Source organism: Scyliorhinus torazame, chromosome 2, assembly GCF_047496885.1.
Source record: "Scyliorhinus torazame isolate Kashiwa2021f chromosome 2, sScyTor2.1, whole genome shotgun sequence".
NCBI lineage: Eukaryota > Metazoa > Chordata > Chondrichthyes > Carcharhiniformes > Scyliorhinidae > Scyliorhinus > Scyliorhinus torazame.
The window spans coordinates 39,518,466-39,532,043 of NC_092708.1; the positions used below are offsets into that span (position 1 = coordinate 39,518,466).

Below are 13,578 nucleotides of genomic sequence, written 5' to 3' on the forward strand. Positions count from 1 at the left end.
AGCAGCAAAATAAAATTTCACTTGGATAGACCTGGGTTAATCAAGGTGAGCCAGCCTGGATTTGTTAAAAACAAATTGGGTTCGACTAACCTGATTGACTTCTTTGACATAGCAGAGAAGGTTATTCAAGGTAGTGCAGCAGATATCTACACAAGCATTTAATAATAATCTTTATTAGTGTCACAAGTAGGCTTACATTAACACTGCAATGAAGTTACTGTGAAAAGCCCCTAGTCACCACATTCCGGTGCCTGTACTGGGAGCTTCCAACAGGCAGTAACACCCAATTCATTCTTAGGAGCCAAACGAAAGCTGTAAACTAACTTCTAGCTCCACCATCCAAATACACAGGAAGGAAAATAAATCCGTACAGTAATTGATTCTCAATTGTGTACCCGGACAGGTGCCGTTGTGTGGCGACTAGGGGATTTTCACAGTGCTTCATTGCAGTGTTAATGTAAGCTTACTTGTGACAGTAATAAAGATTATTATTATTGATTGTCTGTGGATAGGTCACTGAAACAGGTCTGTCAGAGCAGCACTATTGGATCAGTTGCCAGAAGTGGTTTGTTATATAAAGAACGATATAGCTTGAGTAATTGGACAGAACGTTGTTGATGCTTAAGATCGATGCTCTACTTTTAGCCAGGGGCAGTGCAGTACCAGTTTCAGAGCTGAACCTGTAATATATAGACAGCGTAATCTTGCATGTGGAGCAGCGGTAGAATTGGACTGTCCAATCATTAAGGTGTAAGAGGAGGCCGAGACGACTCTGGTTTCAACAAGTTAAAAGCAAACATTAGACTGACAATAGGAGGTTCTTCACACACACAACGGTTGACACATGGAATGGACTTCCAGTTGGATGTCTGAAAGCAAAAATGGAACCGTTTATCAAAACAATTTGCTGTCCGATGGGTGAAAAGCTTTTGGGATCGCTTCTCGGCCTTTTGGCTAAGATCAAGTGTAGTTAGATTGAGCCTTTGGTTCAGATCTGGGGAGTCATTCTTCGACCCCCCGCCGGGTCGGAGAATCGCCGGGGGCTGCCGTGAATCCCGCCCCCGCCGGTTGCCGAAGTCTCCGGCACCGGAGATTCGGCGGGGGCGGGAATCGCGCCGCGCTGGTTGGCGGGCCCCCCCCGCTCGATTCTCCGGCCCGTATGGGCCGAAGTCCCGCCGATAAATTGCCTGTCCCGCCGGCGTAAATTAAAGCACCTATTTACCGGCGGGACACGGCGGCGTGGGTGGGCATCGGGGTCTTGGGGGGGGCGCGGGCGATCTGGCCCCGGGGGGGGGTGCCCCCACGGTGGCCTGGTCCGCGATCGGGGCCCACCGATCCGCGGGCGGGCCTGTGCCGTGGGGGCACTCTTTCCCTTCCGCCTCCGCCACGGTCTCCACCATGGCGGAGGCGGAAGAGACTCCCTCCACTGCGCATGCGCGGGAAACTTTCAGCGGCCGCTGACACTCCTGCGCATGCGCCGCCCCGACATGTCATTTCCGCGCCAGCTGGCGGGGCAACAAAGGCCGTTTCCGCCAGCTGGCGGGGCGGAAATTCCTCCGGCGTCGGCCTAGCCCCTCAATGTTGGGGCTCGGCCCCCAAAGATGCGGAGCATTCCGCACCTTTGGGGCGGCGCGATGCCCGTCTGATTGGCGCCGTTTTGGGCGTCAGTCGGCGGACATCGTGCCGTTTCGGGAGAATTTCGCCCCAGGTATGTCTCTCTTGTGGGGACCATGAATTGGATTCAATTTGAATTAGTTTTTTGGAGCAGGCGAGGAGCTGGATTAGGGGTTTGCCCCTGACCCACACTCTGAGCCCTGGCTTGGTAACTCAGAAAAGGAGAAAAATGTATTTAAAAAAAGAAAAGCTTTTGGGATCGATGAACTAAGATGAGCTGCCATATGTCCGTATTTGTGAAGGCTTCCTGGTGCCAGGATTGAGTTATAGCTACCAACATTAACAACTTCGGATGGCACAGTGGTTAGCAATGCTGCTTCATGGCGCCAAGGATCCAGGTTCAATTCCGGCCCTGGGTCACAGTCTGTGTGGAGTTTGCACATTCCCCTATTGTCTGTGTGGGTTTCAAACCCACAACCCAAAGATGTGCAGGGTAGTTGGATTGGCTGTGCTAAATTGCTCCAAGGAGTTTCACTGGAGCATACTCAGACAGACAATAACACAAAGCCAAAGGAGAGCAGTGTTGGTCAGAGAGGTAGGGGTTAAGAGTTTATAAAATAAATTGAGACTACCCAATTCTTTTTTTCCAACTAAGGGACAATCCAACCACCCAGCACACCTTTTTGGGTTGTGTGGGGGGTGAGACCCACACAGACACGGGCAGAATGTGCAAACTCCACACGGACAGTGACCCAGGGCAGGGATCGAACCCGGTTAGCACTGCTGCCTCACAGCTCCAGGGTCCGGGATCCAATTCTGTCTTCGGGTGATGTCCGTGTGGTTTTCCTCCGGGTGCTCTGGTTTCCCCCCACAGTTCTAAGATGTGCAGGTTAGGTGGATTGGCTATGCTAAATTGCCCCTTAGTGTCCAAAAGGTCAGGTGGGATTACTGGATTAGGGGAACAAGGTGGAGTCGTGGGTTCAAGCAGGGTGCTCTTTCCGAGAGCTGGTGCAGACTCGATGGGCTGAATGGCCTCATTCTGCACTGTAAAGTCTATGAATTGTAGGACTGGAGATGATTGCAGATGTAGGAAGGGGCAAAGCCAAGGTGGGATATGATCACAGGATGACAATGTTAAAGTATTGCTGGGCCAGGTACAGGACAAGATCCCAGGTAGCACCACTTCAGCTATAAGGGCATGTGAGTGAATGTGGAGATACATGAACAGGCGTTTAGAATGATGCAGTGTGTGGTGGCGCTGGTAGTCAATTCAATTGCATTTTGGACACTAGAGGTCGAACTGAACGCTTTATCCAATACACTAGCAACCGTGCAGATGAGGTTAAACCCTGCGAGAATTAACTCCCTTTCTGCATTATTTTTAGTCTATTTATGTTAGAGGTCACCGGGCAACTAAAACAAAAAGCGCAGTCATGTTAACTCGCATATTCCTGTGGGAATGGGCTCCAGAAAGAACACTCACAAAAACAAACTTGCTTGAGGCCTCTAAAGAAAGTGACCCAAAGCACATTTAGTTGTAAACATTTGCTTTATTTGCTATGCAAGGTGCATGGTCAGTTACCGGGAACATCCCACAAGGGAGCAAAGGTCAAAAATTACAAACAGCATTCGGTTCGACAGCAAAAAAACGTCAAACCCAGTGCTTCTTTCGCCCTGAGACTGTTTTGGTATCTCCAATCACACATTCTTCTGGAACTGCTGCTTTTATTACTGAGGCAATTTTGTCATCTCGTAAACATCTGTATCATAAACATCTTAAAAAAAAAAAGAATGTGCGCACACATTTTCGTTGTATCAGTTCCAGGGAATCAAACTTGGTCTCTTCGACACCAGTCCCAATGCTGTGGCAGCCACCTTTTGACATTAGGCATTACTTTAATTTTGAAAATAGATAACTGAGCAATGGGTTAAACTGCCAAATTGTCGCAGGCATTTTGTGTAAAATTAATGTGTGGGGAAGATTATTTTGAAAACAAACAGAAAGTGTGCAACATTTGATACAGTACAGTAACTGAACGAGGGAAATTACCCGTGATGGATATAAACAGTACAATTTCTGTTGATTTTCTTTACATTGCACTGATACAACATCCCGCACCAGAATGCTGATTGTAAAACATACTGGTTACAGTTCTGCTAATCAGTCTAAACAATCCCTTGTCCAAAAAAAAAAGCTTTCACGGTGAGACACGTTGGTTCAAATGTTCTCTCCTCCAGTTGTGGCATGGTGAATGTATTGCAGTGTCAGCGCCACAGATGTCGGTGCAAACATTGTGTAATTGCGGAATTCTGGAAACAGACTTCACCTCAGGGATTCCCAGTGACAGCAACGGAAAACATAACGGGCTGTTGATGCCACACACTGATGTGTGTGCACAGTGAAACGCCCACACGCTGCTTCAGCACGGCCGGGTTCTCACTAAGTGTGTCAGTCGTACAATACCTCTCATGGTCAAGGCTGGTGGAGTGCGCACTGCCAGGCTGGAAGGCCATAGAGATTTTCATCAAATCTGTATTTGATGCCACCTTACAATATGTATCACAGGGTGCACCCAACTTTCCTAACACCTTATGTAAATCTGTAAACTGCACAGCAGAGAATCTGCTATAAACATCTGCACACACACACACACACAACCTTGTTCAGGTATCACCAGTATATTTTTAAAACTCCCAGTCTCCTGGCTCAGGATATCAGTCAGGACCAGTGTGAACAGGTGCTAACTTTTGGGGCAACCAACAGGGTTGATATGATCTGGAACGGCCGAAAGAGCGGTGGAAGCAGATTTGATAGCAACTTCCAAAAGGGAATTGATGTATACTTGGGGAAAAAAAGGAAATAGTTGCAGACTATGATGGGGGAAGGAGGAGGGGAGTCCGAGTAACTGGCTTTCAGCGAGCCAGCAGCGGATGGATGGGCTGAATGTCCTCCTCTGATGCTGGATAATTGTAAAATATGCCAGTCTTGCTGTCTGTGTCTTTGCTCTACCCCTGTGTGACTAGAATGGCAGCGCGCCCTGGATTCTGACAGGCCCCTAACAGAGGGGAGCAGAGACATTGGGGAGCTCAGGGAAAGGAAATGGGACAAACAAGCTTTCTATTGCACTGCTGTTGTTAGGACACTTGCGTGGAAAAGATTCTAAATAGGGTCATTGCTTCAACAACAAAAAATTCCTCTATCACTAATTTTGTGCGGTTTGCTAAGAGTGTGTGAACAGTTTACACACAGGGTTCCTCACACCTCTCCATCCACCCATCCCCTCCTCACCGGAAGTTTTAAGATCTCCCAATGTAATTGATAGTTGTGATCAGGACTGCTAGCAGCCAGTGAGGGTTTGATGCCAAGTCCCCTTCCTTAAGCCTGACAATTTGCCAGCTGATTGATGTTCAAGTGTATTTTTTTTTTGGGGGGGGGGGGGGGGGAGTCTAACAGCAGCACAAGGTTAGAAGGAGACACAGGAACTGAGTATTTTAATCATTCCTAAGGAGCAGACTAGTCGGGCAATGCAACAGGGCTGTCGGTAAGACTGGCAGCAAGGAAAATGCCCAGGCACAAAAAGGGGTGGAGCCCCTCCATAATGGGGGTAGGGACACTCAGCAAGTGGTGGCAAGGGACGTGGGCATAATTCAGATGCAGCACAGTAGCATTGTGGATAACACAATTGCTTCACAGCTCCAGGGTCCCAGGTTCGATTCCGGCTTGGGTCACTGTCTGTGCGGAGTCTGCACGTCCTTCCAGTGTGTGCGTGGGTTTCCTCCGGGTGCTCCGGTTTCCTCCCACAGTCCAAAGATGTGCAGGTTAGGTGGATTGGCCATGATATATTGGCCTTCGTGTCCAAAATTTCCCTTAGTGTTGGGTGGGGTTACTGGGTTATGGGGATAGGGTGGAGGTGTTGACCTTGGGTAGGGTGCTCTTTCCAAGAGCTGGTGCAGACCCGATGGGCTGAATGGCCTCCTTCTGCACTGTAAATTCTATGATTATCTATGATGCCTATTTACAATATGCTAAAGTCTGCTTACAATGAAAGGCCATTCTACTTCTCACTCCTTTGCTGCTGGCCCTTCCACTCCTGCCACACACCCATTACAGAGTCAAGCAGCACTGGACTACCCCCCCCCCCCCCCCCCTCCCCCACCCACTGATTCATGTACCAGCTTGGCCTGGTCTCTGTGTTTTTGGGCACCATTGAGCACACTGATTTAACACCTAATTATAACGTGCGGTACATTAATTTGCACTCTGGCGCCATTTGTCTCCTTTTCCTAAGCCACTTTTTAAAATAACTTTACCATGTCCAAAACATGCAAAGGGCCTCATGCCCAACATTAAAAATAATACTTTTAAAAATGAGCCGTACATTTCAAAATGCTAGACAATGAGTTGAAGATAATAATTTCAGTTCTGTTTGTCTTCAGGGTGGATTGGTTGACTTTTATGCTGTGTGCAGGTGGGTTATAGGTTCTGTGTGAACCATAGAATTCCGACAGCGCAAAAGGAAGCCATCAGGCCCATTGTGTCTGCACCAACCCTCTGAAAGGGCATCCTACCTAGGCCCATCTCCCCCAGTTTAGCATGGCCAATCCACCTAACTTGGGCCGTGGGAGGAAACCAGAGCACCCGGAGGAAACCCACACAGACACGGGGAGAAAGTGAAAACTCCACACAGACATTCACCCGAGGCCGGAATTGACCCCGGGTCCCTGGTGCTATGAGACCATGCCGCTGTGTTGGAACAATTTTCCATATGCACCTCAACAAAACCCACTGGGGTGTAGTGGGAGACAAGCCCATTCCTTCTCTGAAATGCAGTGATTGTTGTTTTAAGTAGTTGTTTTAAGTAGAGTCGCCACAGTCCCAGGTGACCATAGGCTGCTTTCCCCCTTTGAGCTGACTGGTGGGGATTTAAAATGAGAATCACCACACCTCAGTGAACAATAACCTTGGGGGGCAGCATGGTAGCACAGTGGTTAGCACTGTTGCTTCACAGCTCCAGAGTCCAAGGTTCGATTCCCGGCTTGGGTCCCTGTCTGTGCGGAGTCAGCACTTTCTCCCTATGTCTGCGTGGGTTTCCTCCGGGTGCTCCGGTTTCCTCCCACAGTCCAAAGATGTGCAGGTTAGGTGGATTGTCCATGATAGTGTCCAAAAAGGTTAGGTGGGGTCACTGGGTTAGGGTGGGAGTGTGGGCTTAAGTGAGGTGCTCTTTCCAAGGGCCAGTGCAGACTCGATGGGCCGAATGTCCTCCTTCTGCACTGTAAATTTGATGAACCTCGGTACAGGAATTGAACCTGTGCTGTTGGCCTCGCTCTGCACCACTAATCAGCTGTCCAGCCAACTGAGCTAAACCCCCGAACTCATAGAATGGAATATGCCACAGTAACAAAGTCTGGAATAAAGAAAAGGTCATTTGGCCCATCGGGGCGATTCCACCCAAAGTCCATTTACAACTGCTGCGTCATAGACCCCCTCCCTCCCCAAACCTGGAACGTCTCGATCTCTTTACTTAAGGAACATTAGGTTCCTTCAGTCCTTTTCAGGGCGGAGAAATCAGGAGAAATAAAGATATAGTCCCAGATGACCACAGACTGCTTTCCCCTTTGAGGGAAGGAGCTGACTGGTGGTGATTTAACCGGAGGGTCACCAGACCTCAGGCGATGGGCAAGGTTGAGAAGGCAGGGCCTTCATGGGGAAATAGCAAACTAGCATGTGTACTTCTGACGATCAATATTACCAGTTGATACTTATGTAAAAGTCAATCTCATGACTTTTGGCCTGAGAAAAGCCCCACAATTTCTTTATGCACTTCATGTAAGAACTGAACCTGGTTTTCCAGGGAGCACAGCCCCAAAATTTCTGACTCAATTATTTTTTTCCCCAATTAAGGAACAATTTAGCATGGCTAATCCACCTATCCTGCACATCTTTTTGGGCTGTGGGGGTGAGGCCCACGTAGAAATGCAAAAAATGTGCAAACTCCACACATAGAAGTCTTACAACACCAGGTTAAAGTCCAACAGGATTTGTTTGGAGTCACGAGCTTTCAGGTCCTTCGAAGAAGCTGCGCTCCGAAAGTCTAGTGACTCCAAACAAACCTGTTGGACTTTAACCTGGTGTTGTGAGACTTCCTACTGTGCCCACCCCAGTCCAACGCCGGTATCTCCACATCAAACTCCACACGGGGCAGTGACCCGGGATCGAACCCGGGGCCTCGGCGCCATGAGATAGCAGTGCCCTGATCTGACCCAAATATAATCCTGGAGATATTAATGATGCGATGTCATTGTAAAGGCATAAATACAAATGAAAATGAGCAACGGTAAATAAATGCTCAAAATAGTTAAATGTTACATAATTGATATGGGTGAAATATATATAGTTTTGTAAGTCGGCATCGCCACCGGGGGGTAGCGGCTTGGTTGGGTGACCTGTACGACTTCCTGCGGTTGGAGAAGATGAAGTATGAGTTAAGGGGCTCTTCAAGGGGGTGTGAGAAAAGGCAGGGGATGTTTGTGACCATGTTTGAGGAGCAGTTCGTCACAGGGGCGGGGGGGTGAAAAAGGGAAAACATTTATACAGACTATACAGTTGATTGTTGGGAAGTATGTTTCCCGGGGTGTTTATTTGTTGTAACCTGTTTTGACACATGTTTGTAATAAAATACATTTAAAAAATATATATATAGTTTTATAATGTTACAAAATAAATAAATGCTAGTTCATTAATATCAATTCTTTAGCATTGTTGCTTTTTTTATTGATTCCATTGCAACACTTTTTTGGGATTTCACTCAGACCCAAACAGAGCAGGCATGTCTACCCCTCGGAAAGGTTACCAATGTAAATAAAGCTTGACCCCATGACTTTTAGCTTAAAAAAAAATCAGTTTCAAAAATGTGACTATTACAAGAGTATACAGAGTATCCAACAGAACTCTGGGGGGAAAGAAATGGCCTGCTTTTCTCTTTCACACAATGACTGCATTCCCTGTACGTTTTGCTTCTATACTTCAAGTCTTTCTCTACGCTTCCTTGTCATTTGAGATCTTCCCAGATAGCAATGGGTTAACCAGGTTTAATGTGTCAACTTTTTAAAAAATGATTCCACTATAACTTATGTTTATTGCATTTTTCCTCGTCAACTACAAAGTGAACCTTCCCCGGTGTAGTGGCTGGGTTACCACAGCAATGGACTCTGGCCTTCTTACCCTTTGACGTAGGGGAATGAGTATTACTGTAAGTTCTTGCTTTGGAGATTGGGTGAATGAAGAATTAAGTGAATTTTGCACAGTAGGACTTGATGAGGTTTCCCTGGCACTGTACCTACACCCACTGTACCTGTACCTACACCTACACTGCAGCCATCCAAGATGGTGGTTCACCGCCATCCTTCCATTGGCAATTTGGAGTAGGCGTTAAATGACGGCCTTTCCACAAATGCTCACATCCCAAGAGTGAATGAAAAATCTCCTCAATGGTCCAAAACAATTCATATCAAATGTGACATGAAAGCAGTCGCACAAAGGAGTCAAACCTCACTCTAATGTATTGCACAGATAGTGCAGCGTCCAGTGGTGTTAGCACAATTCCAAGAATCCACTGTATGTCTCGCTATATCTATATATTGCTACAAGTCTGTCAGTCTTCTTTCTCTTGCTGGCAGGAAGCAGATTTGATACATTCCTCAGCAATCCAAACCATCAAGCTCCTGATGGTTCTACATCCTCAATGCTGCAGTGAATTTTGGAGGAAAAAACTACCTCTTGTCTTCAGGAACACTGAGCTGGGACGTGAAGGACCATTAATTTGATCTGCTGCAATGAAGGTAAGTACAACAAGGATGATGCCAGTTCAATGACTGATGAAATAAAACGTCAAGGCGTTTGCAGCATGCATCAAGCTGCAGCCTGTATCCTGGTCTCTAGTTATACCCCAATGCAACCTCTCCAGTTTGAATACACTCACCAGTCACCACACTAGTACTTCTGGACTCTGAATTAACCCTGCCTTTGTGCTATTTAATGTACAATGATTGCATCAAATCAATCCCTCCTTCAAACACATTGGCGTCAATTGTCATTCCTTTTTTCGTGTCACTGAAGTATCAGCTTTTACAGGGGAGACAGGTCCACAAAACCGCTGGCAGCTCACCCAAGCGACCGATCTTCATGTCTGTGTCTGGGACAGTGTGGTGCAGCTCCTTAACGGGAGGAGAAGTAGACAAGCCTGAGCCTCTCCTAATTTGCAGTCCCTGCATGGGGCTCTGCTGCAGGGGTCTGCTGGCCAGCAGTCAGTAATGGGGTGGGGAGCACCAGCTGATTTCAGCCCATTACCCCCCCACCCGACAACCCTGTATCAAGCCCATTATAGTGCGTCTACCTTCCCGAGACTACCTGACACAACACAGGGTGGAAATCAAGCTTGTGGCCTTCAAATGGCTTCATGCTACATCAAGGAGCAAGAGACTCCAAATTGAGCATCTGCACTGTGTGTGGAATCTTTCTGTGCTGATAGGAAAGGCGAATGTTGATGCAAGATATTGCTCTTTAAGGGCACTGGACTGGAGGAGAACATTAATCCAGAAAATGAGAAGTGAGGAGAGAGAAAATGAGATCCATTGCTTACCAGCACAGCCAAAACCTACAATTAGAAAACAGCATAGGTAAACATTGCCAAGCCAGAAGAAAGAAGCTTGTTTCCTGTCCCCTGCCTCCCCCCCTCACACACACACACCATCTCAACCATGCCCAATGCTACCTAGAATACCAATGGATCTGTCCACATTTTGCCCACACAACACTTTGGGCAGTTTTATCGACAGACATTTTTAAGTTAGCCACAGCAATTCGGCAGAAGATCTTGATCACAGCATCAACAGGAGTTAACCTTCCTTTAATGCAATCCACAGGAATCTTGCTTCAATTCCTACCACCAGTCATCACAATAAATGGGACAATGAAAGCTGATAGGTGCATCTTCTGCTCTGCTTACACGAAAACCTGTTTTGTACTAACACGTTCTGCATTTCTGTCAGATTCACATTAGATGTTCTGACAAATACCAAATTTGATTTAAAAATATGTGCAATTTGTCTGTCTGCACATTTTAGCTTACACGCTATATAAAAGTCTATAAAAATATAAAAGTTTGTTAGAAAATGTTTCATCTGAATTAGCATATTAGCACAATAGCAAAAAGTACAATTAAAGCTCTCGCTAATGTTAGTCCTCTCTAATGACTAAGCACGCCAAAAAGAAATATTAATTACCCTTTGGTGTGAATCGTTTTTGTTACCACGCTGGGTGTGAAGTGTTTGTACGTTTTTTTTAAGGCCTTCCTCCCTGTTAAATTAGTACTTTAAAAATGTTTCACATAGCTTCATCTGCCACATCGAAATGCAGCCGCTCTCGGATAATGGCTTACCCCCGACAATCAGGAGAACCTCGGGGAGACTATCCCTCGAGTGGAGTGTCACTTCACCTTGGTCAAGGCAGAGCGTCCTGGCTTCTGCCGACACACCGTTATCACTGTGCTCCTCGATACTGTCATCCGCAGGAAGCTGTTCCTCTGACTGGATTGGAAGGTGGTGGCCGTTCTCACACTGCCATTCCCCCTCGGGAGCAGTCAAGCTTAAAAGGTTCTCCCTGCTTTCAGTGCACCGCACGCTAAACGTTTTCATCTCAATGTTGGAGTATGTTTTTTTGGCTCTGAGCTTTATTGACGAAGGGCTGCAGGATCCTGGCAGCTGTGTGGAAAAATTCAAACAACAGGCGCCCTTCAGGGCAGCCAGGGGCTTTCCATTGCACGTGTCCTGCAGGCTGACACTGCTGTCTTGACAGATGAAGCTTGGAGCTGGTGTTGTGCGAGATGATTTGTCAGCGTGTTTCTCCTGGAAGCTCGGACCAACTCCTATCGTGCAATGATAGATTCTTGGTGGCGGGCTGGTGTCTGTTGCTGGGCTTAATCGCTCCCAGGTCTGTGCTTTTAGGTAAAATTTCCACAGGCTGTTGTCAGAGTTGTTATGGTCCCTTCCTCCTCCAAAGATTAACATGCTGTCCTGGTATACAACTGCCGAGTGACCCACTAACTGGTGAGGCCCCGAGCTGTGGGAAACATAGAACACATTATTCACTAGCAAGTTCTGAAGCACAATCATGGTCTGCACTGCTAGAGTTTGAAGATTTCAACAATTCTCTCAGGGATCAAAGTTCACATTAGGCTCTCTGCCATTCACCCATGTGCTGAGCCGCAGATCTTTTTTGAGCAAGGTTGAGACCAGAGGGTAACATCTACCCTGGCCGACCTACTCTTGTCTCACAGCTGAGAATAAGCTGGGATAGTGCGAGGAGGAAAGAAAGAAAAGAATTTTATTCAGTGTATTCTAGATAAGTGCATGTATAGAATTCCTACACTGTAGAAGGAGGCCATTCGGCCCATCAAGTCTGCACCAACCCTCTGAAAGAGCACCCTCCCCAGGCCTACTCCCCCGCCCTATCCCCATAACACCACCTAACCTGCACATCTTTGTACTGTGGGAGGAAACCGGAGGACCCGGAGGAAACCCACGCAGACACGGGGAGAAAGTGCAAACTCCACACAGACAGTCACCCAAAACCAGAGTTGAACCCGGGTCCCTGGCACTGTGATACAGCAGTGCAAGCCATTGTGCCATCCCGGCAAGTGTAACTTAAATGACCAAAAAAGGTTCATGATGCTGGACAAAAGGTAGAGCTTCCAATTAAAGTGTTTGCGGCTATGAAAGAGTTAATGCAAGAAAATTGTTTTACTCGGCAAAGGGTTCAAATCAGAGGTGAAGTTTTTTTTAATTTTATAAATTTAGAGTACCAAATTATTTTTTTTCCAATTAAGGGGCAATTTTGTGTGGCAATCCACCTAACCCACACATCTTTGGGTTGTGGGGGTGAAACCCACACAGACACGGGGAGAATGTGCAAACTCCACTCAGACAGTGATCCATGGCCAGGATCGAACCTGGGTCGTCAGCGCCATAGGCAGCAGTGCTAACCACTGTGCCACCCAAGAGGTGAAGAGTTAGGAGGTGTGGCTGAAAAGAGCCCGAAAAGAGTGACTGACTGTGCAGAGTTTGCAATTTCTCCCTGTGTCTGCGTGGGTTTCCTCCGGGTTCTCCGGTTTCCTCCCACAATCCAAAGATGTGCAGGTTAGGTGGGTTAACCGTGCTAAATTTCCCCTTAGTGCCCAAAGATGTGCAGATTAGGTGGGGCTACCAGTTTACAGGATAGGGTGAGGGAGTGGGCCTAGGCAGAATGCTCTTTCAGAGGTTCGCTACAGACTTGATGGGCCGAATGGTCTCTTTCTGCACTGCAGGGAATCCATGGAGAGAGGGGTAGAGGACACTTAGGAGGAATTCCAGAAATAACGGCCAGGGCAGCTGAAGGCACGACTGCCAATGATGCACTGATGAAAACCGGTGATGCACTGGACAACAGAATAGCGTAGAAACCTTGCAGCGGGTGCAGATGTGGAGGAGGGTTACAGACATAAGGATAGTGAGCAATTTTAAGATGAGGATCTATTTCAACCAACTATTGCAAATTTTTAGTATATTGTGTGATCATCGTGGCTACTTTGTAAAATTTTAAAACTGGACAATGACATTTGAAAATGACAAAACAATGTCTGCATGAAAATAGGAGCTAATCTAGCAGCACCAAAGAAATGTGTACCTCGTTATCTCTAAAGGGACCCTCCTTCAGAAGGTCGGTGCTGATTCGATGGACATCTACATTTCATAAGCCAGGCCTGGCCACTGGAATCTATTAGTGTGCTAGGACAAAGAACCTGCAACCTTCCTTTGTAATTCCTAATGGTTGGAACTGGCGCCGGAATGTGGCGACTAGGGGCTTTTCACAGTAACTTCATTTGAAGCCTACTTGTGACAATAAGCGATTTTCATTTTCATTTTCATCTC

The 13,578-nt window shown here is 47.0% G+C and overlaps 1 protein-coding gene across 1 annotated transcript in view; it reads right to left on the reverse strand.

Annotated features, from left to right (window-relative positions):
• klhdc3l (kelch domain containing 3-like) overlaps nt 1-13,578 on the reverse strand; it is a 102,193-nt gene that overhangs the window by 9,357 nt on the left and 79,258 nt on the right. The window contains exon 8 of the mRNA XM_072470194.1: nt 11,052-11,731. Within this exon, the coding sequence (XP_072326295.1) occupies nt 11,052-11,731 (680 nt within the window). The remainder of the gene's footprint in view (nt 1-11,051; nt 11,732-13,578) is intronic.